This window comes from Oncorhynchus gorbuscha, linkage group LG06 (assembly GCF_021184085.1).
Source record: "Oncorhynchus gorbuscha isolate QuinsamMale2020 ecotype Even-year linkage group LG06, OgorEven_v1.0, whole genome shotgun sequence".
NCBI lineage: Eukaryota > Metazoa > Chordata > Actinopteri > Salmoniformes > Salmonidae > Oncorhynchus > Oncorhynchus gorbuscha.
Genome location: NC_060178.1, coordinates 81,319,918 through 81,344,397, shown reverse-complemented (window position 1 = coordinate 81,344,397; position 24,480 = coordinate 81,319,918). Strand labels below are relative to the sequence as shown.

General features: G+C 42.9%; 2 protein-coding genes across 2 annotated transcripts in view; both read right to left on the bottom strand.

The window, feature by feature from the left end:
• Positions 1-24,480, bottom strand: part of LOC124038746 (dystonin-like) — a 205,614-nt gene that overhangs the window by 76,757 nt on the left and 104,377 nt on the right. The window contains exons 27-38 of the mRNA XM_046354820.1: positions 23,253-23,410; positions 22,326-22,504; positions 21,962-22,100; positions 21,580-21,773; positions 21,222-21,468; positions 21,021-21,128; positions 20,837-20,935; positions 8,950-9,078; positions 7,816-7,904; positions 7,532-7,640; positions 345-6,803; positions 77-229 (exon numbers count right to left, since the gene is read on the bottom strand). Of these exons, the coding sequence (XP_046210776.1) occupies positions 77-229; positions 345-6,803; positions 7,532-7,640; positions 7,816-7,904; positions 8,950-9,078; positions 20,837-20,935; positions 21,021-21,128; positions 21,222-21,468; positions 21,580-21,773; positions 21,962-22,100; positions 22,326-22,504; positions 23,253-23,410 (8,063 nt within the window). The remainder of the gene's footprint in view (positions 1-76; positions 230-344; positions 6,804-7,531; positions 7,641-7,815; positions 7,905-8,949; positions 9,079-20,836; positions 20,936-21,020; positions 21,129-21,221; positions 21,469-21,579; positions 21,774-21,961; positions 22,101-22,325; positions 22,505-23,252; positions 23,411-24,480) is intronic.
• LOC124038401 (plectin-like) lies at positions 8,937-18,769 on the bottom strand. Its single transcript, XM_046354245.1, has 2 exons — positions 11,907-18,769; positions 8,937-11,671 (listed from the first exon to the last, which is right to left on the bottom strand). The coding sequence occupies exons 1-2, from the start codon at positions 18,759-18,761 to the stop codon at positions 9,578-9,580; spliced, it is 8,949 nt and encodes a 2,982-aa protein (XP_046210201.1). The 5' UTR covers positions 18,762-18,769; the 3' UTR covers positions 8,937-9,577.

The following is a 24,480-nucleotide window of genomic DNA, read 5'->3' as shown; positions in this document are numbered from 1 at the left end:
TCTTTCAGGGATGCATTGTTATTATATAATGTATTCAAGCCGTTCTATGGTGCATTTAAGTATATGTGATAGAAACCTGAGATTCCTCCAGCTGACTGTGTAACTCCTCCATGTTGTTACTCAGAGAGCCCTGCTTGGATGACGAGTCGTTCCTGATCTCCACTACAACATCTGCATGATCCTGAAGTCTACCAACACACTCCAGATAATCCTGGGTGGAGTACTGTTTCTGAAAATACATAAAATACATGATATATATGAATAATCTCAAATAAATACACGTCATATACATGAGTATTAGTTATTTTATATGCATTTATATGAGTTTTGAACATAAAACTTACCCTGACCTTAGGTTGAACTGCTCCAGCATTGCCTGTGTCTGAAATGGTTTCAACCTCAGTAGATTGATATAGGTCAAGACCTTCCATGGGATCTGCCACGGCACCTTCAGCCTCATCGGACGAGTCCTCCTCCTGGATGATCTCCAGGTTGCGTGGCCTGTCCTCATCAGGAGCACCCCCCAGAATACTGTTCAAGGCTCCAATCACATCTCTGAGCATGGCAGGGTCTTGGCTTGAGGATACACTTTGAAGAACCTGCTGAAACTGAATCTGGATCATATCAGATGGAGGTGTTTCTTCATGGGGTGGTTCCCCTCCATCCAGACTAGTTTTACCTGAACGGAGAGCCTCATGCTTCAACAGATCCCTGAGGAGATCTGGACTATTACTTTTCACAAGCCCAGGAGCTGCATCTGTCTCACTACCAAAATCACCAGAACCTCTTCCATGGGACTGTGGATTGTCCTGTATCAGGTTGATGATGCCCTCCAATGCTTGGGTCTCAGCCTTTTGTAATTCATCGACATCTGCCCCCTCCACTCTCATTCTTACCAGCTCACCTAAACCGGACCTTTGAGCACTATAGATGGCCGACGCAGGTGGTGGGACACTATCAGGTGTCATGAAGTCTGGTTGAACATCAACAGTCATCAGATGGGTATGATTCTCATCAGCAACGCATAGATTTAGCCTATTTGCATGCTGTGTAAGATCTGACCCCAGGCTAGGCTCTTTACCCTTTACCAGATGCTGTGAGGTCATTTCTGATGTTGAGGGGGTATTGGAGGAAGAGTCTGGTTGAACAATAGCAGCCATCGGCTGGGGATGATTCTCAACTGCACCACATTCATCTTGTTTAACAACTGATCTCATACCTGGCTCTGTTGCCTTTAATGGATACCCTGGGAACATTTCTGATGCTGATGACGAACTTGTATCGGGAAACTTCTCAGACACAACTGAGTTACATTTGCCAGTACCTGTCTGTCCTGTCTGTGATGACTTGCACACAGTGGGTGAATCGGCTTGATCAGTAATCTGTGAGACACTACCATCAGATGAATCTTCTTGTCTCCCTGAGGATGGTGTGCTGTCATCACCCCTGCTTGATTCAACCCTGTCATTAGCTTTAGCGTTAACATTAGCATTTGAATTTGACAGATGTTTATCAGTCAGTGTCAGATCAGGGGTAATTCTGCTAGATATCACTTTAGTGGGAGCAGTTTCTAACTGCTCTTGATCACCGACATCATAGCTGTCATTGTTGTCACAGTGTGTTTCTATGATCAGTACACTGGATACAATAGCTAAATCAGAGGAGTTAGTCAACTGCACTGGAGTCTTTTTTTGATCTGTTGGCTTACTCTGACTGTACCCGTTCTGAGAGGATGTAGGCTTGATATCTCCACCAATATCCCCATCTGACTTCACTAGCAGTTGCTGAGGTGACACAGTGCTAAACGAGGAAAGTCCATCACTGTTTATTACCATTTTATCCACATTGACACCCACGACTGCGGACACTGTGCTTGTAACATCGCTTGACAAATCTCTCAGTGATGAGCTATCTATTCTCTGATCTGACTCCTTGACTAGCTGGCTAGCTGGCGGCTGAATTGCGTTCAACACATTCTCCATTTTCCTTTCATCAGACAACAGATCACTATGTGATGAGCAGGACACGCCCGAGTCACTCTGAACAGGACTGACAGTCTGGTTCCCCATTATCTCACGGTATCCTGCTCCCAGCTGCCCATCACCCGGAGTGAAGCCGATTGCCTCACAGGACAGATCTGTGCCTCTCCTCAGAGAACTGTTACCATCTTTCTCTGTCTGTCTCACCTCTTTAGCCTGGTCCTGAGGAGCTCCGCTATCTCCACTATCGCTCAAACTGAGAGAGTTTGATCTGTTTGACAACATGTCATTGTGGATGGAATTTCCAGACCCAGGGACCATGTCTGACAGCGGACTGTTAGGGGCCTGTGAGGAACCATCTTCCCTTAATAAAGATGATGTGTCAGGTTGATGGATGACATGTTCCCCTGTTACCTGATCTGACAGGATAGGTGATAGGACCTGTCTACATACAGGCCCATGACTAATGGTGAACGAAGGTAGTAAGGACTTCTGGGAATCGCAGTTCTGTTCTCTGTTTCCTTCCGCATCCACATCTTCCCCTGCATGTCTATTCCTATTCTCTTTACCTTCTTCCCCATTGACATCCTCATCAGGGGCATCAAGAACCAAAACCGCCACCTTTTTGTCTGTTTGATGTTGACATATATTCTCGGCCTCATTGATGTCTATGAGGCCCAGACTCTGGGAATAAGAAATGCTGTGCATGCAGTTTCTATCAGGGTCGATGATTGCGTTGTGTACCGGGTCTGAGTGAAGGATCTTTTCAGCCAAATCATCATCTATCATCCCTGAATCCAGCGCTTCATTTACACGAATAGTGCATCCAGACTTGGAGTCATATACACCACCCAACAGGCTCTGCTGTTCCATGATCTGCAGGGCTATCTGGGAGGATATGGAGCCTCTAGACACAGCTTCTTTCAGGGTTGCCACTGTGCTTCTCTCATCACCTAAAACCTCTCCCTTGTGGAGCTGCAATGCCAGCACTTCTAACACAGTCTCCTCATCCACAAGGCCCTTATCAAGAGCTGCATCAAGGTCATAGCGTTTCCCAGAGATGATGTCCAAAATCCCACCCTCCTCTAGTTGGGCTCTGAGAAGGTGGATCGCAAAGCCTCTCTCATCTTCATTGTCCCATGCTTCTTCCTCAGTGCATGGAAACTCTGTGGATGTGTCAGGGGTGTCTGCCAATAAAGTGGACAATGGAGATGATTCAGATTTTGTGTTCTTGTCTGTCTCACAGCCAGGTGTATTTGTGGGACGTTGTGGGGAATCTTGTGCACCCGGTGGCAGGTTCAGGCCTGTGTCTTTCACTGAGCACAAAGTAGAGCTTTTCAATATGTGTTGTGTGGCTGAACCTCCATTGAAAGTCCCTTTAGGTTGATTATCTGAAGCAACATCTGTTTCTGAATCAATTTGAATTGATGTTGGGCTTGTGCGCATTGTGTTTTCTTGATCGATTCTGTCAGGCAAAACACAAATTTCAGATGTGTGCTGCCTGGTATTTTTTTTAGAGTCAATAGATATGGATGATTCGTCTGTGAAACTGTGTACTATCTCCCTTATGGAATGTTCTACATTATTTTCAGAGCTAGAATATTCCTTTTCTGCTGTCACGCATTTGGAATTCTGCGCAGCTGAGGGGAAACTTGTGTCTGTGTCATTCACCGAGCACAATCTTTGGTGGGTTGACCTTACCGAAATGACTTGGGTGGCTGAACCTTCCTTGAAAGTCTCTTTTGGTTGATTATCTGAAGAGGAGTTTTTTAAATCAAACTCCAATGGTTCTGGGCTTGTGTTATTAGTGTTCTTTAGATAGATGCTATCACACAAAACACTTCTTTCAGAATCAGGTTGTCTGGAACAATTTTCAGAGCTAGATGATTTATCTGTAAAACCTTGTACTAGCGCCCTTTTGCAGTCCTGTGCACACGAGAGCAAGCTCATATCTGTGTCATTTACAGAGCATGATCTAGGGCTTCTGCTTTTCAAAATGGTTTGTGTGGCTGAACCTCCATTGAAAGTCTCTGTTGGTGTATCTGAAGCTACATGTGAGGTTTCTACATCAATGTCAAAGGGTACTAGTCTAGTGTTGTTTGTCCTCTTCTTCTTCTTCTTCTTTTTCTTCTTCTTAAAAACACTTGCTTCAGAATCAACTGAGCCGGATCTAGGAGTTGAGCTTGCCAAAATGGTTTGTGTGGGTGATCCTCCATTGGCTGTCTCTTTTGGTTGATTATCTGTTTCTAAATTCATTTCAATTAGTGCTAGGCTTGTACTGGTAGAACTAACCTCGACAGATGCTTCCACTGCGAGGCCTTGGGCCACTGTCCTTTGGGAATCCTTCGCACCTGATGACAGGCTCATGTCTGTGTCATTCACTAAGCACAATCTAGGAGGAGCTGAGGTTTCCAATATAGTTTGTGTTGCTGAAACTGCGTTGACAGTCTCTTTTGGTTGATGATCTGAAGCCATTTCTGAAGTTTCTACATCAATTTCAAATGACAATGGGCTTGTGCCCTGTCTGTTCTTTTGATAAATGCTATTCGACAAAACATTGGCTTTAGAATCATATTGTCCAGCATTCATTTCAGAATGAACAGCTACAGATGCTTCCTCTGCGACATGTTGAGCTAGCAAGCTCATGTCTTTGCCAATCACTAAGCATGATTTAGTAGGGGATGGGCTTTCCGACACGGCTTGTGAGGCTGATTCTCCTTTTGGTTGATTATATAAAGCCATATCTGAGGTTTCTAAACCAATTTCAACGGATGATGGGCTTGCATTATTTTGATCAATTCCATCAGACAAAACACTTGTATCAGAATCATGCTGTCTGGTATTCTTATCAGAGCCAGAAAACTCTTCTGTGAAATCTTGTGCTAGCATCCTTTTTCCAATCTGGGCACCTGAGAGCAAGCTCATGTCTGTGACATTTACCGAGCACGATTTGGGAGAGGTTTGTGTGGCTGAAATTCCATTGAAAGTCTCTTTTGGTTGATTATCTGAGGTTTCTACATCAATTTCAATGGGATTTATAGGTATTGTGTTATTTTGATAGATGCTTATTTCAGAATCCGGCTGTGTGGTATTGTTTCCATAGCCAATAGCTGAAGCAGACTCCTCTGTTCCATCTTGGTCTAGCACCATAAACACATTATTAGAAAAGGCTTTATTGTCAGATTGATTATAATTTGACTTATCCTCCCTGAAGAAACTGGATGCATGATGGTCTTTCATTGCGCCATCTGTTTCCTCGTTAATGTGCAAATATCCAAAATCCTCAGTATTGCTTTCAAACGAGATCTCTGAAACTTCAGAAATGTCTTCTTTCAAAGAAATATCCACAAAAGCGGCCTTACCAAGTGCAGTGTTTTGTAGCTGGTTTTCAGATGTCTCTACTGAAATGTTAACTAAAAGTTCAGCCATTTTAGTCAACCGTCCATCGAATATTAAAAGCCTTTGTCCGGATTTTGGATCCATGTAACTATTCAACATGAGGTATGAGATAAATAACAGTTTTGCCTCCATGGGAGATGGGGCATTTATGTTCTCATCATCATTCTCAATATCATCTGTAGGGCGATGGGATACTCCAATCTGAAGCTCCCTCAACATCAGCCAGCTAGAAAATCTATCATTAAGGTCATCAACATCAGGAAAAACATCTGGTATTTCAATGGTTTTCAACACCTCTGCTGTATGTGTGTCTATTAAACCATTTTGAGTAGCAGAGTTAATATCCACTACCTCTGAGTCTTCTGCTATGTAAAGGGCAGCTATCTTCTGTCTATTGCTGAGCAGTTTGAATGCCAGCTGATTGGTGATGATTTCATGCTGCAGAGAGGTAGACACGGTCAAGATTTCACCAGAGTGAGGCCATAAAAGTCCCATGAACCCCTTCTGTTTCTCCAGCACCAAGAGTGCACCGCTAGAGCTCATCAAATCACACTGAACAGCCTCATCCACCGATAGCCTTTTGCCATTCTGAGGGTTCACTATGCCTCCATTTTGGGCCTGCTGGCTCAGTATCCCAGTGGCAATGCCTTGATCGATCAAGCCTTCTGACAGGGCTTCCTCTACGGTGAGTTTACGGCCTGTTTTGGGATTGACGATACCACCTGCAAACAGCTGAGCCCCCAGCAGCCTCATCGTGGTCTGTCTGTCAATCAAGCCCTCATGAACCGCACTAAGTACACTAATCTCCCTCCCAGATGTCAACTCCATGTTTCCATTGTGGCTTTTCTTCACCGGCAGCAGTCGCAGTCCACTCTCCACATCAGCCACGCTCCTCTGCACCAGCTGGGTGAGCGAGACCTTCTCTGCCGTGCTGGGGTTGATCAGGTCCTTCCATGTGTCCTGTCTCTCCAAGAGCTTGACGTACAGATGGTCAGGGATCAGGCCAAACTGAAAGGCCCTCTCCAGGGTCAGTACATCACTCGTGTAGGACACCCTTAACCCACCTGTAGCCAGCTGGATCTCTATAACCTTCATGGCCAGGCGCTCAGAGATGCCCCCCTCTCTAACCGCTGCTATCACAGGGAGAGGTTCTGAGGAGAACAGTGGGCTCAGGATACACTGGTTGGCTTCGTTGAGCTCTCTGAGCTGCTTCCAGGTGGGCTCGTCAATGAGGTTGTGATGGAAAGCATCGTCCAGCTCCAGACACATCCTTAACTGAGGCAGAACGAGGCCAGAGGTGATGAGCTGAGCCTCCAGGAGACAGAGTCCAGTGTAATGGTCGATCAGGCCGCTCTGAACAGAGCTAAACACAGAGTAGACCTCTACACTTCCAACTTCGAGTACCCCCTCAATGGTCTGAAACGCCTGTGGGAAAATACATTAAGCATGAGCAGACATATTCAACAACAAATTGTAAAATCCAAAATGTTATGATACAAATCATATAGTTGATTTATTATTGACAAATTTTCATAATTTATACTGTCTTCTAAAGCAAGGTGAAACATTTACTCACCCCTCAGACAAGCATGTGAATGTTAACAGTTCATATGCAAAAGTGCAAGGCTGTGTCAGCGTGATTCAACAGCAAGAAGAAGTAGACACACTAAAGGCTGGCATGCATCTGGGGACAGAATATTCAGTATCTTGCAACACAAGAGAGCAAGTTAGACACAACACAACAAGGCTGTTATATTTGGTTGTTGGTGACCACCTGTAAGAATGAAAAGGAGATCACCAAAGCTTGGTTTCAATGATGTCTGTGAAAAGTCAGAATGAGGCTGGGTGACATGAAACACTCATGCTCCTAGAAATAGAAGCATGTTTACAGCATACTCGGCTTCACTGGGTTTTGAAGAAGAAACCTACTTTCTCTTCTCTTGAGAAACCTACTTTCCCTTACAAGTCAACATAGTGTTTTTAAGATGACAATAAATGTGGCACAAGAGAAAACCTATCACACCATGCCAGAGTCCATTATGGGAAAAAGGGTTAGTCATGCAGTTGAACAGTACGTGGCACTTGTGCATAATTTCTCACACCACACTGTAAACTCCCATCCAGTGGTTCAGAGATTAAGTCCAGTATCTAACCTGTTCGGTAGATGGCGTCTGATCAGAACACTGCTGGGAGAGATCACTGTAGGCCTGGTGGAGGGATTTCAGCTGCTCCTTGGCTTCCTGCTTCTCATCCTCAGTCATTCTGCAACTCAGGACATCAGAGGCATTTTAGTTATCATCATATCTTATCATAATCATATCATTAAATAATTTAAGGCATACAAAATATAATTTAAATAATTTAAAGGTGCAGAGAGACATGAACAAAATTCTGCCTTAAAAACCTTACTGATATATGTTATGATAATTCAACTCACTTGTCACTGTGTTTAGTTAGCATCAGCTGTGTAGTCCTCAGTGCTTCTGCAATTTTCTCCTTCTTTGTTACCATTTCTTCCATTGAAACCTGAAATAACAATGGGTATACCTTATACATGTATATACATCTTACTGTTTATTCTGCTCACTCGATATGCCACTTTGTAGCATCGTATTTGTCACAATAATATACACTGACTTTTCACAAAAAGTCAGGTTTGGGTTTGTGCTATATTTTAAACTCAGATATCCAGTTCCTGATTTTCATTCATTTGATTTGCACAGAAATATTTATGTGGTTTGTTTTTCTTTTCTTATCATATAGTAATCAGTTAAAATAACTAGTGCCTAGAGTTTTTCCTGACTACGTGAACCTATCCAGGAGAAACCAGGTCAAAGCAAGTCAGACTGGGGCACAGACATTTTCCTCACTGGTCAAATGTTCATGAAAAACTCACCCTGATCAAAAGATCATTTTCTAAGAGAAACTGTGCATCCACAATGTAATGCTTTTCAATGTAAAGCCCATTTAATAATTGTATGCAGAAAAATGGCTTTTCATTTGAATCCATATAAAAAGAGTTAATGGTGCAAAATGTTCGGTCCCTGCATATCAAAGAGAATTACATGTTCCAGGAGTATTTATAATCAAGTTCTATTCAAATACTAGAATGCTTATGTAACTGTGTCATCTTTGTTTATATCGTGAGTTATGGGTATAATTACAAAAGCCCTGAGGAGTCACAAGGACGACAGAGACCATGGGCTAATGACCCAAACATGGGGGAAATCATTTTATGCTCATATTCAGATGTAAGGGATTGACCCAAACTTATATCACATATTTGTAATAGGGTAAAGAAATAATTAGAGAGTATCAAAAGCATTGTCTTTATTAGAACGATGCACATACAGTAACAGTGAAAGGTTGTGCGACTTTTTGATTTTATTGCATATTCTTGAAATTGAGCACGACCATCAGTATATAAAATGCTATTTTTGCATGACAGGTTATACACACATAATTGTGGGCGTAATGATATACTGTATACAATGACAATATGCAAACAACAAATATACAAGAAATGAAAGCGTAAAGTGACAGTAAATGCATGTTTGCACACAGTATTTACCTGGGGCTTTCTAGAGGCCTCTGTGCTGGCTTTACCATCTCTGTTCTGGCCAGGTTTCACACTGGACATCCAACCTAACAGCTTGCTAACTTTATCACCATGCTCTTTCTTCTCCTCATCAACAGATCTCTAGGATTTGAGGAAAGAATTTCAAAAAGGCGGTTAGGATCAGAGTTTTTAAATCAGGAAATGGGGTTATGCAGACATTCAACAACAGATAAACCTCTAAGTAGACCCCCAGCCATATTTCTGACCTCTACTTGGACAATGAACAGTTTAAACTTGCAACATACAAATCCGTGTTTGATTTATGAAGTTTATTGCCATGTGGATCATGATGTTTACATGTTATGACAGTTAGCGATAAAAAAAACTGTAATTGTTCATCATTGACTTTACACATCATGCTAAAAGCATAATTCATCCCTGATTTAATGAACTCCATATTCATAATTTAATTAACATTCATATAATTCCAAGTCAAATCAAATTCACACATAATGAATTATTTATTATTTTAAGTGTAGAACATTTCAGTCCAAGAACTTGATTGAGTCAGCCTTTGTTGTGTCAATCAGATATTCTGTTTTCCCTATTTACAAGCCATGGAGAACCAAATACTGGTCACTCAAATGTGATGATAGGTCCATACATATTGGAAAGACGACTTAGCCCCAACACTAAGAACCTTTGTCGTCTCCAGTAGCCTGAGCCCAGTGTGGCCGTCATAAACACCCTTTTCCAGGGCCTCCATGAATGAGATTTTCCTCTTCGTCTTTGGGCAGGTGAGGCTTTTTGGGGAAGACTTCTCATCTTTCAGGAATGAGGCAGTGGCTTTGTCAACCAGGAAACTCTGAACAGCCTCATCCAGTGAGATTCTTTCATGAGTCTCTGGGTTGATCAGTCCTCCAGTCAGGAGCTGGAATTCCAGGCATCGAAGGCCCACATCTTTGGGGAACAGGTTCTCCTGAATGGCCTGAGCTACACTCAAGGTCTTTGCTGTCTGGGGATGGATGATGCCATAGTAGGCTTGCTCACACTGTTGGAGCTGGCGGGCAAACGTCTCATCTAGGAGACCTCTACGCAAAGCTTCGGTGACTGTGGCTTTCTCCCCAGAAGCAGGGTCACAGATGCCCCCGGTGCATGCCTGGGCCTCCAGCAGCCTCACTGCAGTGAGTCTATCGATAAGGCTCTGCTGATGTCCCTGGAGAATGGTCACCCTTCTCTTTTGAGTGACATCCCACAGACCAGCCAACGGGCTGTTAGCGTCCGGAACAACTACCATTCTTGAAAGGATAAGGTCTGCCAGCTCGTAGACGCTGATGAGCCCACTCCGATAACTTACCAGTTCTGTCATTTCAAGGAACTTTAGATCTAAGGCAGTTTCGATGCAAAGCTGCCGTCCACTTTTGAGATCTGTGATGACGTGTAAAGGGCTTTCGTTGACATCAACAGTGGACTTTTCCTGCCATTCACTGTCCTGCTGAGACAGAAACAGGTAGGTCAACTTATCGATGTGTTTGCCCTTAAAGGCTTGGTATGTGGACATTTCCATACCAGAAGCACTGTTGATGACTGATACTCTGTGACAACTGGAGAAGGAGAAACTGGAGAGATCCTTCTCACCAAAAGGCAGGAGATAGACACCACCATCTGTGTCATACAAACAAGTTTTCAGTAGTTCACAGTAGTAGGCCTTCTGTCCTGAATCAGGTTTGTGGAAGCCTTTGGGGTTGCTGACTGGGTCATACAGACTCTGTAAGGTAGCTTTGTTCAAGAGACCCTGATCAACAGCCATGTTAAGGGGCACCCTAACACCAATCACTGGGTGAACTAATCCTCCAGTGGCTATCTGGGCCTCAATGATCTTCTTTCCTTTGAGCCTGTCAACAATCCTTTCCTCCATGGCCTGAAATACAGACAATGTTTTACTGCCATGGACATAACCAGTGACTGCTTTTTCAGCATCCATCAGTTTGTCTTTCAGATCTAACCCAACAATGCCGTTCTCCAGAGCAGCTTGAACCGAGAGGGTTTGTCCAGTTAAAGGATCTATAACACAGCCAGTTGCAGCCTGTACCTCCATATACTCAATAGCATATGTCTTAGCTAAAAGGCCTTTCTCTGCAGCCTCCAAGAAGGATATCTTTTTCTTGCTTGACTCCAAGTAGATTCCGGCAATAGCAGTGGGTTTGCTGATGAACTGAACGAGTGATGCTTGGACTTCTTCTAATGTGACAAGGCCAGTTTCTAATTTCTGCAAGATTTCTCTATCCAAAAACTTGGTTTTGATCAACTTCCTGATACTGATACTGCCTCTGTGTCCTTGGAGCTTTGGGGAAAAAGGAAGGGTTGTTGTCTCACTCTGCTTCAAACTACTGTCTTTTGACATAGAGGCTAAATGAGATGCTTTGGATGACATGTCTTTGACATTATATGAGCTTGTGTTAGTGGTGCTTATAACACTTGGACTTTTCCCTGCCTGACCATCCAGAGACACTAACTGTTTTGTTATTGCCATCACTTCCGTTTTTTGACTTTGGTTCTTAGCAATCAAATTCTGAGACTGTTTTTGCTGGACTGTTGTAGTCTGCACAGTAGAATCATTTGTTTTCGAAATTGTTTGATTCTGTAAACTGCTTTGATTGCTGACTATTTCCATTTTGCCTCTCTTCACTCTTTGCAGTTTTTCCAGTACTTTGTCTTTCTCCGCTGTTGCTATCTGTTGGCATAAGATGTGAATAATCATTACATATAGAAAATACCTTGAGATCATTTATCCTTGCTTATTGAGTGAAGGAAATGAGCTCAACAAATGAAATATCATTATTATTATTAATTTGTCATACAAATATGCATTTAAATTATGTATTGTTTAACGTGCATAATATTATGTAATATTATGCACGTTTTTGATGAATGTAAAAAATATATATATTATAGTCATGGATATATACCTCTGAGGACACTTTTATTTTGATAAGCTCCTCCTCCAGATTGCGGTTTGCCTCTTCATATGATGACACCATTTTCTGTGTTAACAAAAGCTCAGTCTTCAGTTTGGTGACCTCATTGCCTTTGTCACACTTATGATTGGTATGACTTGTAGTCTCCACTTCCTTTAGAGTCCTACGTTCAGTCTTAATCGTGACCTCCAGCTTCAAGACCTTTTCCTGAAGACCTCTGACCTCCTTAGCATAGGAAACAACCTGCTCGTTGAGGGATCTTGCTTCCTTTTCCTTTATTCCTAGTTTCTGCTCACTGTCTGTCAACATTTGTTTGAGCTTTGTGATCTCTTTTGAATTTTCCTTATGAATGTTTTGCAGCTGAGTAATGCTAGAGTTAAGTTGCATTTTCTCTCTATCTAATTGAGCAATTTGAGATTTTGCTTTCAGCAGGTCATGGCTAATAGTGGTTCTCTCATTTTGCACTTGCTCCATTTTAATACAAACCTTGTCTAATTCTTGTTGAGCTTCCTGCTTTAATTTCAAAGTGCTCTCATTGAATGTTTTGGTTTGACTTGTAGTCTCCACTTCCTTTACAGTCCTATGTTCAGTCTTAATCGTGACCTCCAGCTTCAAGACTTTTTCTTGAAGACCTCTGACTTCCTTAGCATAGGAAACAACCTGCTCATTGAGGGATCTTGCTTCCTTTTCCTTTACTCTTAGTTTCTGCTCACTGTCTGTCAACATGCGTTTGAGCTTTGTGACCTCTTTAGAGTTTTCCTTATGAATGTTTTCCAGCTGAGTAATGCTAGAGTTATGTTGCATTTTCTCTCTGTCTAATTGAGCAATTTGAGATTTTGCTTTCATCAGGTCATGGCTAATAGTAGTTCTCTCATTTTTCAATTGATCCATTTTAATACGTAGCTCATTCATTTGTTGTAGATCATCCTGCTTTAACTTTAAAGTGCTCTCATTTAATGTTTTCAACTGTGTAATTTCTTGCTGGAAAAACTTGGTGTTTTTCTCTGCTAATTCTGTACTGTGTGAATGTTCTCTGGGTTTCTGCTCCAATTCCAGTTTGATATTAGACTCCTGTAATGCATGCATTTGACTCATTTCCACCTGTACTAACTGCAGCTGTCTCTCATATCCCTGTTTTTGCAGATCAAGTTTGCTTTTCAAGTCCTCCAGCATCCCCTTGCAGTTCACAAGTTGGTCTTCCAGCTTCTGGGACTTCAGCAGCAGGGCTGAACTTTCTGTTTGTTTTCGCTTGACCTCCTTTTGGGCTTCATCCAGCTTTCCCTTGAGAATGGTGAGGTCAGATGCCAACGAAAGGGATTTCTCTTTGGCTACACTTCTCTCCCTCTGAAGGACATTGATTTCCTGTTTGAAACTTGATGAAGATTTGTCAGAGCTGGCGGTGATTTCTTTTATTTTCAACCTACTCTTCTGAATATCTGCCTCAAACTCTTTGACTTTAGACTGGCTTATTTTCCCTTCCTGGGTCACTTTAATCAATTCATCTTTTGTTCTTCTCAGGGCAGAATTCGTCTCTTCGAGTTCTGCTTCCAAGGTAACAAGTTTTTGGTCAGCCATTGTCTTGTCCTGTTGAAGGGCACTAGTTTCCTGCTTCATATTCACTGTCATTTCCTGCAGCATCTGCTGACAGTTCTCAAGTTCGTCTTCCAGCTTCTGGGACTTCAGCTGCAGCGCTGAACTTTCTGTTTGCTTTAGCTTTACTTCCTTTTGGGCTTGATCCAGCTTTCCCTTGAGCATGGTGAGATCAGATGCCAATGAAAGGGTTTTCTCTTGGGCTGCGCTTCTCTCCCTCTGAAGGACAGTGATTTCCTGTTTGACAGTTGATGAGGATTTGTCAGAGCTGGCAGTGATTTCTTTCATTTTCATTCTACTCTTCTGAAGATCGGCCTCGAACTCTTTGACTTTAGACTGGCTTATTTTCCCTTCCTGGGTCACTTTAATTAATTCATCTTTTGTTCTTCTCAGGGCAGAACTCATCTCCACAAGTTCTGCTTCCAAAGCAACCAATTTTTGGTGGGAAATTATCTTGTCCTGTTGAAGGGCACGGGTTTCCTGCTTTATATTCACTGTCTTTTCCTCCAGCATCCGCTGACAGTTCTCAAGTTGGTCTTCCAGCTTCTGGGACTTCAGATGCAGGGCAGAACATTCCGTTTGCTTTCGCTTTACCTCCTCTTCGGCTTCTTTCAGCTTTCCCTTGAGCATGGTGAGGTCAGATGCCAATGAAAGGATTTTCTCTTGGGCTATACATCTCTCCCTCTGGAGGACATTGATTTCCTGTTTGAAACTTGATGAGGATTTGTCAGAGCTGGCAGTGATTTCTTTCATTGTCAACCTACTCTTCTGAAGATCTGCCTCAAACTCTTTGACTTTAGACTGGCTGATTTTCCCTTCATGGGTCACTTTAATTAATTCATCTTTTGTTCTTCTCAGGGCAGAATTCCTTTCTTCGAGTTCTGCTTCCAAGGTAACCAGTTTTTGGTCAGCTACTGACTGGTGCTTTTGAAGGGCACTAGTTTCCTGCTTTACATTCAGAGTATTATCCTCCAGCATCCGCTTACAATTCTCAAGTTGGTCTTCCAGCATCTGCGACCTCAGCTGCAGCGCTAAACTTTCCGTTTGCTTTTGCTTGACCTCCTTTTGGGCTTGATCCAGCTTTCCCTTGAGCATGGTGAGATCAGACACCAACGAAAGGGTTTTCTCTTGGGCTGCGCTTCTCTCCCTCTGAAGGACAGTGATTTCTTGTTTGAAACTTGATGAGGATTTGTCAGAGCTGGCAGTGATTTCTTTAATTTTCAACCTACTCTTCTGAAGATCTGCCTCAAAATCTTTGACTTTAGACTGGCTGATTTTCCCTTCCTGGGTCACTTTAATTAATTCATCTTTTGTTCTTTTCAGGGCAGAACTCATCTCCTTGAGTTCTGCTCCCAAAGAAACAAGTTTTTGGTGAGCCATTGTCTTGTCCTGTTGAAGGGCACTAGTTTCCAGCTTCATATTCACTGTATTTTCCTCCAGCATCCGCTGACAGTTCTCAAGTTGGTCTTCCAGTTTCTGGGACTTCAGCAGCAGGGCTGAACTTTCCATTTGCTTTTGCTTGACCTCCTGTTGGGCTTCTTCCAGCTTTCCCTTGAGCATGGTGAGATCAGACACCAACGAAAGGGTTTTCTCTTGGGCTGCACTTCTCTCCCTCTGAAGAACAATGATTTCCTGTTTGAAAGTTAATGAGGATTTGTCAGAGCTGGCAGTGATTTCTTTAATTTTCAACCTACTCTTCTGAAGATCTGCCTCAAAATCTTTGACTTTAGACTGGCTGAATTTCCCTTCCTGGGTCACTTTCATTAATTCATCTTTTGTTCTTCTCAGGGCAGAACTCATCTCCTTGAGTTCTGCTCCCAAAGAAACCAGTTTTTGGTGAGCCATTGTCTTGTCCTGTTGAAGGGCACTAGTTTCCTGCTTCACATTCAGTGTCTTTTCCTCCAGCATCCGCTGACAGTTCTCAAGTTGATCTTCCAGCTTCTGGGATCTCAGCTGGAGTGCTGAACTTTCCGTTTGCTTTCGCTTTACCTCCTCTTCGGCTTCTTCCAGCTTTCCTTTGAGCATGGTGAGGTCAGATGCCAATGAAATGGTTTTCTCTTGGGCTGCGCTTCTCTCCCTCTGAAGAACATTGATTTCCTGTTTGAAATTTGATGAGGATTTGTCAGAGCTGGCAGTGATTTCTTTCATTTTCAACCTACTCTTCTGAAGATCTGCCTCGAACTCTTTGACTTTAGACTGGCTGATTTTCCCTTCCTGGGTCACTTTAGTTAATTCATCTTTTGTTCTTCTCAGGGCAGAACTCATCTCCTTGAGTTCTGCTCCCAAAGAAACAAGTTTTTGGTGAGCCATTGTCTTGTCCTTTTGAAGGGCACTAGTTTCCTGCTTCATATTCACTGTCTTTTCCTCCAGCATCCGCTGACAGTTCTCAAGCTGGTCTTCCAGTTTCTGGGACTTCAGCAGCAGGGCTGAACTTTCCATTTGCTTTTGCTTGCTCTCCTGTTGGGCTTCTTCCAGCTTTCCCTTGAGCATGGTGAGATCAGACACCAACGAAAGGGTTTTCTCTTGGGCTGTGCTTCTCTCCCTCTGAAGGACAATGATTTCCTGTTTGAAAGTTAATGAGGATTTGTCAGAGCTGGCAGTGATTTCTTTAATTTTCAACCTACTCTTCTGAAGATCTGCCTCAAAATCTTTGACTTTAGACTGGCTGATTTTCCCTTCTTGGGTCACTTTAATTAATTCATCTTTTGTTCTTTTCAGGGCAGAACTCATCTCCTTGAGTTCTGCTCCCAAAGAAACCAGTTTTTGGTGAGCCATTGTCTTGTCCTGTTGAAGGGCACTAGTTTCCAGCTTCATATTCACTGTATTTTCCTCCAGCATCCGCTGACAGTTCTCAAGTTGGTCTTCCAGTTTCTGGGACTTCAGCAGCAGGGCTGAACTTTCCATTTGCTTTTGCTTGACCTCCTGTTGGGCTTCTTCCAGCTTTCCCTTGAGCATGGTGAGATCAGACGCCAATGAAAGGGTTTTCTCTTGGGCTGCGCTTCTCTCCCTCTGAAGAACATTGATTTCCTGTTTGAAACTTGAAGAGGATTTGTCAGAGCTGGCGGTGATTTCTTTTATTGTCAGCATACTCTTTTGAAGATCGGCCTCAAACTTTTTTACTTTAGACAGGCTGATTTTCCCTTCCTGGGTCACTTTAATTAATTCATCTTTCGTTCTTCTCAGGGCAGAATTCCTCTCCTCGAGTCCTGCTTCCAAGGTAACCCGTTTTTGGTCAGCCATTGCCTTGTCCTTTTGAAGGGCACTAGTTTCCTGCTTCATATTCACTGTATTTTCCTCCAGCATCCGCTGACACTTCTCAAGCTGGTCTTCCAGTTTCTGGGACTTCAGCAGCAGGGCTGAACTTTCCGTTTGCTTTTGCTTACTCTCCTGTTGGGCTTCTTCCAGCTTTCCCTTGAGCATTGTGAGATCAGACACCAACGAAAGGGTTTTCTCTTGGGCTGCGATTCTCTCCCTCTGAAGGACAGTGACTTCCTGTTTGAAACTTGAAGAGGATTTGTCAGAGTCGGCAATGATTTCTTTCATTTTCAACCTACTCTTCTGAAGATCTGCCTCAAACTCTTTGACTTTAGACTGGCTGATTTTCCCGTCCTGGGTCACATTAATTAATTCATAGTTTGTTCTTCTCAGGGCAGAATTCAACTCCTCAAGTTCTGCTTCCAAGGTAACCACTTTCTGTTCAGCTATTGTCTTTTCTTTTTGAAGGGCACTAGTTTCCTGCTTCATATTCACTGTAATTTCCTCCAGCATCCTCTTGCAGTTCTTAAGTTGGTCTTCCAGCTTCTGAGACTTCAGCAGCAGGGCTGAACTTTCCGTTTGCTTTCGCTTGACCTCCTCTTGGGATTGTTCAAACTTTGCCTTGAGCATGGTGAGGTCAAATTCCAACGAAAGGATTTTCTCTTGGGCTGTGCTTCTCTCCCTCTGAAGAACAGTGATTTCCTGTTTGAAAGTTGATGAGGATTTGTCAGAGCTGGCAGTGATGTCTTTCATTATCAACCTACTCTTCTGAAGATCTGCCTCAAACGCTTCGACTTTAGACTGGCTGATTTTCCCTTCCTGGGTCACTTGAATTAATTCATCTTTTGTTCTTCTCAGGGCAGAACTCATATCTTCAAGTTCTGCTTCCAAGGTAACCAGTTTTTGGTGAGCCATTGTCTTGTCCTTTTGAAGGGCACTAGTTTCATGCTTCATATTCACTGTCATTTCCTCCACCATCCGCTTACAATTCTCAAGTTGGTCTTCCAGCATCTGCGACCTCAGCTGCAGGGCTGAACTTTCCGTTTGCTTTTGTTTGACCTCCTTTTGGGCTTGTTCCAGCTTTCCCTTGAGCAAGGTGAGATCAGACCCCAACAAGATGGTTTTCTCTTGGGCTGCACTTCTCTCCCTCTGAAGGACAATGATTTCCTGTTTGAAACTTGATGAGGATTTGTCAGAGCTGGCAGTCATTTCTTTTATTGTCAATCTACTCTTCTGAAGATCTGCCTCAAACTCTTTGACTTTAGACTGGCTAATTTTTCCTTCCTGGGTTACTTTAATTAATTCATCTTTTGTGATTCTCAGGGCAGACCTCATTTCCTCGAGTTCTGCTTTCAAGGTAACCAGTTTATGGTCAGCCATTGTCTTGTCTCTTTGAAGGGCAATTATTTCCTGCTTCATATTTGCTATCATTATTTCAGAATTTCCAGTGATTCCTTTCATACTCTGCTTGCATTGCAAAAGCTCCCCCTCCAATGCCTTTACTTTAGCCAGATACCTCTGGCCCTCATTTGACTCATTCTGCAGCTCTCCCATTGCCTTCTTCAGTTTGATGTTCAGATCATTCACTTCACCCTTTTGCTCTTGGACTGTCTTATTGGCCAAATTCCTCTCAGTGCCAACAGAGCTAAGCTCAGACTTCAGATTCATGATTTCCTTCTCGTAGTTGTTGAGGTTCAAGCTGATAGCTTTGTTTTTCTGCTGGAGTTCAGCTGTTCTCTTCACCTCCTCATTGTAGTCCCTCAGTTTGATCTGAAGCTCGTGGGACATCTGAGATTTCTTCAGCAGTTCCTCCTCAATGACTTTCACCTGAGATTTGGTGCCATCCACCTGAGACTTTAATATGTTGATTTGCTGGTCTTTGATTTCAGTTTCCATGGTGATCTTCTCGAGTTGAGCTCTCATCTTCTGCATGTTGACTTCCATCTCCATGTTGACCTTCTTAAGCTCATCTACTTTTTTCTGCAGTTGCACAACCAACATTCCACCTTTCTGAAGTTCTGCTTCCAGGTTTTTAGATTTGAGTTGTACATCCTGTTCAGATCTTGTCTTTATGTTGGATTCTTCTTTGGTTTTTTGAAGCTGTTGTTTCCAGTTCTCACTCTCACTTTTCAATGATTTTACCATTTGTTCAGAAAATGATTTTTCTCGTTGTAATGACTCCACACTGACCTTAAGACTTATGACCTCATTGTCTAATGACACATTCATTCTCGTCAGTTCATTGATCTTGAACATCAACTGGTCTGCCTCAGCCTGTTTGGAGGCCAGCTCTTCCTCTAAACATTGCATCTTGTGACTACTCTCCTGTTCCCTGGAGTTCCTCTGGAGCAGTTTTCCTTGGTTGAGCTTTAACTGTTTTTTCAGGCCTTCAACTTCTGTCATGTGGAAAATAGCTTTCTGTTCCAATAAAGACTTATCCCTCTGGAGAGATTTGATTTGCTCTTGAAAGACATGGGTTGATTTTCTCAGCTCTGAAGATTCCTGTCTGAGCTCCTCTGACTTTTGTCTCATGCTGCTTCTATCCGATTCCATGTCCAGCTGAAGTTTCTTCAACCTGGTATTGGCATCGTCCAAAAGCTCTTTGAATTGTTGCGCTTTCTCCTCTGCTATCTTTTTATGCACCAGCACAGTGTTCAGCTCTGACTTAAGCGTCTTGATTTCGGTCTCGGCTGTTTTCCTCGCCATGGCCAGTTCCTCCTGTTTCTGCTGCAGGACTTCTGCCTCCACCTCTGCATGGATCATCTGGATGCTGTTGGTGGACGAGGTATGTTGCATCCTCTGCAGTGTGCGATTGTGCTCCTCAAGATCCTGAACGTCACTGTTCTTCCTCTTCAAGTGGTCCTCCAATTTTTTCCGGGCCAAGGTGCTCTCCTCGATGTTCATCTTCAGCATACGAAGACTCTCCTCAAGAGTAGACCGTTTGGCTTCTGACTGCTGGACCAGCTGTCGTGCGTTACTTAACTCTTGCTCAATGGCTGTTTTGCCCTTCACAACCATGTCTAGTTCTGCCCAGTACTGCTGAGCCTCATTCTCGGCCTTAGACTTCTGGAGGGTAAGGTCCTCTATGGTACTTTTTTGCGTCTTTACCTCTCTCTGTAGACTGGTCACCTGGGTTGTTCTGTCAGCCAATGAGGTCTCCAGTTCTTGTACCTGCTGCTGAAGCTGTCCAATCACCTCCTCCCCTGCTACCTTTTGGAGCTCCCAGCTCTCTTTCCAGGTGATGTACTCTGTCTTTTCTGATTCATTCCTATTCTACAATGCAAAAAAGAACAAGTCATGCACTACCTCATACTTAAAAGGAAAACTCCACCCAAAAACACTGTTTTTGTATTTGTTTCATTAGTCCATAGTTTTTATAGTCCCAAAATGTTTTGCATGTCAATACAGAAATACGGCCTGTATGATGCATGTTGCAGTGTGTAACATATTTGTATTTTGTAAGTTACACATCTTGAAAGTTACATATCTTGAAAACTTGATCGCTGACATGAAAAACATTCAACAATGGACTAATGAAACAAATAGGGTCAAATGGGTCTTTGGGTGGAGTTTTCCTTTAACATTGAAATAAAGTGAAAGTTGTGTTTATGGTATGGTTATTCTAACATGCTTACCAATATTATAAAGCAAGGATTGTTGCAGTGTTGTTAATTGTCCCAAAGAAATGCCACCATGAGAGAATGTTTCAGATTCAATGAGAGAGAGGAGACAGCTTCTTCCTCCAAAGAGAAGTCCCCATCACCAGCAATGATACAAAAGAATGGCTCTTTGTATCAGCATTACAGCTGCGTACGACACCATATCGCATGATTTGTCTTAAACAAAGCATAACATCTACATTCATCAGCGCCGAATGAATGACACACAGCATAGAAGAGAAATAAACCCTTTGAGTTGAAGCGTCATATTTATGGCTTTAAAGGTGAGGTTCCTATTAATTCAATATGGCTGGGAGCAAACCCACTTAACACAATAATGTGAGGGGGGAAAAAGGCAGTTCAAAGTATGCACAGCGATTTGCGCATTGTAAATCTAATATTTCACCAATCCCCTACCTCTTCGCCTTCTGTTCTCTTCAACGTCTCACTGGCAAACTTTACATACTGCGTCATGGAGGTGACTACGGCCGTGTAGCGAGTTCGGAGGTCCATGAACTGAGGCGGGGGCAGAAAACAAGGGTCACTTTCTTTAGCACACCCAACACACTCAGCACCTAGTTTACTACTGTTCCATTCTAACCTCCTGAACGATGGCATCAGCTGAGTTCTGCATCCTCCGTCTCTTGAGCGGGGACTTGTGCTGGGAGTCAACCATGGCTCTGTAGGTCATCAGCTGTAGCTCATAATCCTGACAACAGATCAGGGAATATTACGCTGGTGTTCAAGTGCTCTTCATGCAGACATATCATATCAGGTCACAACTGTTACAGAGATAACTTACTTTAGCGCCAGATGAGTACTGCTCTGAGTACTTTTGGCATTCATCAATTCTGCTCTGCTTATGTTCCATTTCTGCAACAAGGACCTTCTGTTGGTTGAGCAGCTCAGCAAGCGCCTTGCTGTCCTCTGGCTGGTTCTCCTGGGTCTTGAGCTGAGCAGCCTCCATCTCTCTGACCCAGTCATTTAGACTGCTGTAGGAGTCTTTGTAGTACTTCAGAGATTTACTGATGCCTTCTAGGTCCCGAAGTCTGAAGCAGATATCACACATACAGTGAACAATAAGTGTTTCTCACTACTTTTTACTGATGTATGGAATCAAATCTGTCCCTAAACATTTGAGTTGACCTGAAAACACTAACCTGCTGTCAATTTGGGTGTGGACATTGTGCCACCTCTCTCCCAGCTGGTCAGCCTTCTCCTTGTGCCAGTCCAGGTCAAAGTCCCGCTCGTTGTGAGCCTTGAACATGTGGTCACTGATGCCACGGGCCTTTTGCAGCCCATCCTCCAGGTCATGGAAGACCTCCCGCTGTTCGTCAATCTCTGAGCGCCATTGCTAAATTAAAGTAGAGGAAAGACATGGCTCAACATCAATCATAGCATGATAGTGGCTCTCGAGGACTGGGTTCCGCAAAATAACAATTTATCTCCAGCAATCATTTTGCCAACCATACAGAGAAAACCAAAAGATTGAACAGGATATATTGCCATATTAAATGTTAAACTACTACCGAGGGAGCTTACCTTGAGTGTGCTGACGACTGTGTCAATGGACTTCAGGTCAGAGTTCACAGCGTCTTCCTCAGAAAGTTTGGCCTCAAAGAGCTTCACTAGAGCCTCTGCATTCTGGCTGTGCCTCACCACCAAGCTCACCGTCTTCAGCCTGCAGAGACACCATAGAGACAGTGTAACTTTATCTATATGAGCATTTTGCAGTGCATATATGAAGTCCTTGTAAAGGGTTTATGAAGGCTTCATGAAAACTTTACATTTGAATTTAAAGTGGGACCATAAAAAAGAATTGCAAATGCCATGTTGATTTTGAATGTGCTGAGCATATTCTAGCCCTGCACTGAGGAGGACCATAACAGTGTCTGTGCCCACTTACTTCTCCAGGTAGATGGAGGACATGGAGTAAACCTGGCTCATGCTCTGGATGAGGACGTTGAGGTCAGAGGAGAGGGCTGGGACAGAGGGAGAGGCTGTGGCCTGTCTGAGGAATGTCTCACACTTCTCCTTCATGGTCTCCAGATCCCCCATTAGCTGATCCAGCTCTGCCTTCTTCTTCTGCAAGGAACGAATTTGGAGGAGTTAAGTCAATATGAACAGATCACACCTGGGTCAAATACATACAGTACAGTACATCAAACACTTCACAATTTAGGTGTACTTGGTTCACACATGATATTATTCTGTTGGTCTCATTGTACCTGGAAAAGTAATGATACAGTCTGAATAGTGAGTTGTAATATGACAGAGTAATGATACAGTCTGAATAGTGAGTTGTAATATGACAGAGTAATGATACAGTCTAAATAGTGAGTTGTAATATGACAGAGTAATGATACAGTCTAAATAGTGAGTTGTAATATGACAGAGTGATGATACAGTCTAAATAGTGAGTTGTAATATGACAGAGTAATGATACAGTCTAAATAGTGAGTTGTAATATGACAGAGTAATGATACAGTCTGAATAGTGAGTTGTAATATGACAGAGTGATGATACAGTCTAAATAGTGAGTTGTAATATGACAGAGTAATGATACAGTCTAAATAGTGAGTTGTAATATGACAGAGTAATGATACAGTCTGAATAGTGAGTTGTAATATGACAGAGTAATGATACATTCTGAATAGTGAGTTGTAATATGACAGAGTAATGATACAGTCTAAATAGTGAGTTGTAATATGACAGAGTAATGATACAGTCTGTTTAGTGAGTTGTAATATGACAGAGTAATGATGCATTCTGAATAGTGAGTTGTAATATGACAGAGTGATGATACAGTCTAAACAGTGAGTTGTTGCCCTACCTCTTGCTCTGTGATGCGCAGGATACTCTGCTCCAGGTCGTCTCTGTCCAGTGGGGTGCGGATCTGTCGGATCAGGTGCTCCTCCTGAGCCTCCAGACGCATTCGGAAGTTACGCACCTCAGAGATATACAGGTTGTACACAGACTCCTCATGTTCCTCTGTTCAACACAAGACCACAGAATGAGTAACAACCTCTGTTCAACACAAGACCACAGAATGAGTAACAACCTCTGTTCACACAAGACCATAGAATGAGTAACAACCTCTGTTCAACACAAGACCACAGAATGAGTAACAACCTCTGTTCAACACAAGACCACAGAATGAGTAACAACCTCTGTTCAACACAAGACCATAGAATGAGTAACAACCAAACGACGAGAGGACACCAAGTCTAAGTGTCCAAACACTTGGGATTTTTCTCAGTCACTGGTATACTGCAAGCTGTATAACAGTAACATTAGTAAACAATCTAAAGGAATATGTACTGTATTTGGAAACTATTCAGACCCCTTAACCTTTTCCACATTTTGTTACGTTACAGCCTTATTCGAAAATGGATGAAATACCCCAAAATCTTCATCAATCTACACACAATATCTCACAATGACAAAGCAAAAACAGGTATTTATAAAGTTGAGCAAATGTATAAAAAAACAGAAATACTTTATTTACATAAGTATTCAGACCCTTCGCTATGAGACTCGAAATTGAGCTAACGTGCATTTCCATTGATCATCCTTAAAATGTTTCTACAACTTGATTGGAGTCCACATGTGGAAAATTCAATTGACTGGACATGATTTGGAAAGGCACACATCTGTCTATATAATATCCCACAGTTGACAGTGCATGTCAAAGCAGAAACCAAGCCATGAGGTCGAAGGAATTGTCAGTAGAGCTCCGAGACAGGATTGTGTCGAGGCACAGATCTGGGGAAGGATACCAAAACATTTCTGCAGCATTGAAGGACCCCAAGAACACAGTGGTCTCCATCATTCTTAAATGGAAGTAGTTTGGAACCACCAATCCTCTTCCTAGAGCTGGCATCCCGGCCAAACTGAGCAATCGGGGGAGAAGGGCCTTGGTCAGGGAGGTGACCAAGAACCCATACGGTCACTCTGAAAGAGCTCCAGAGTACCTCTGTGGAGATGGGAGAAAATTCCAGAAGGACAACCATCTCTGCAGCACTCCACCAATCAGGCCTTGGTAGAGTAGCCAGACAGAA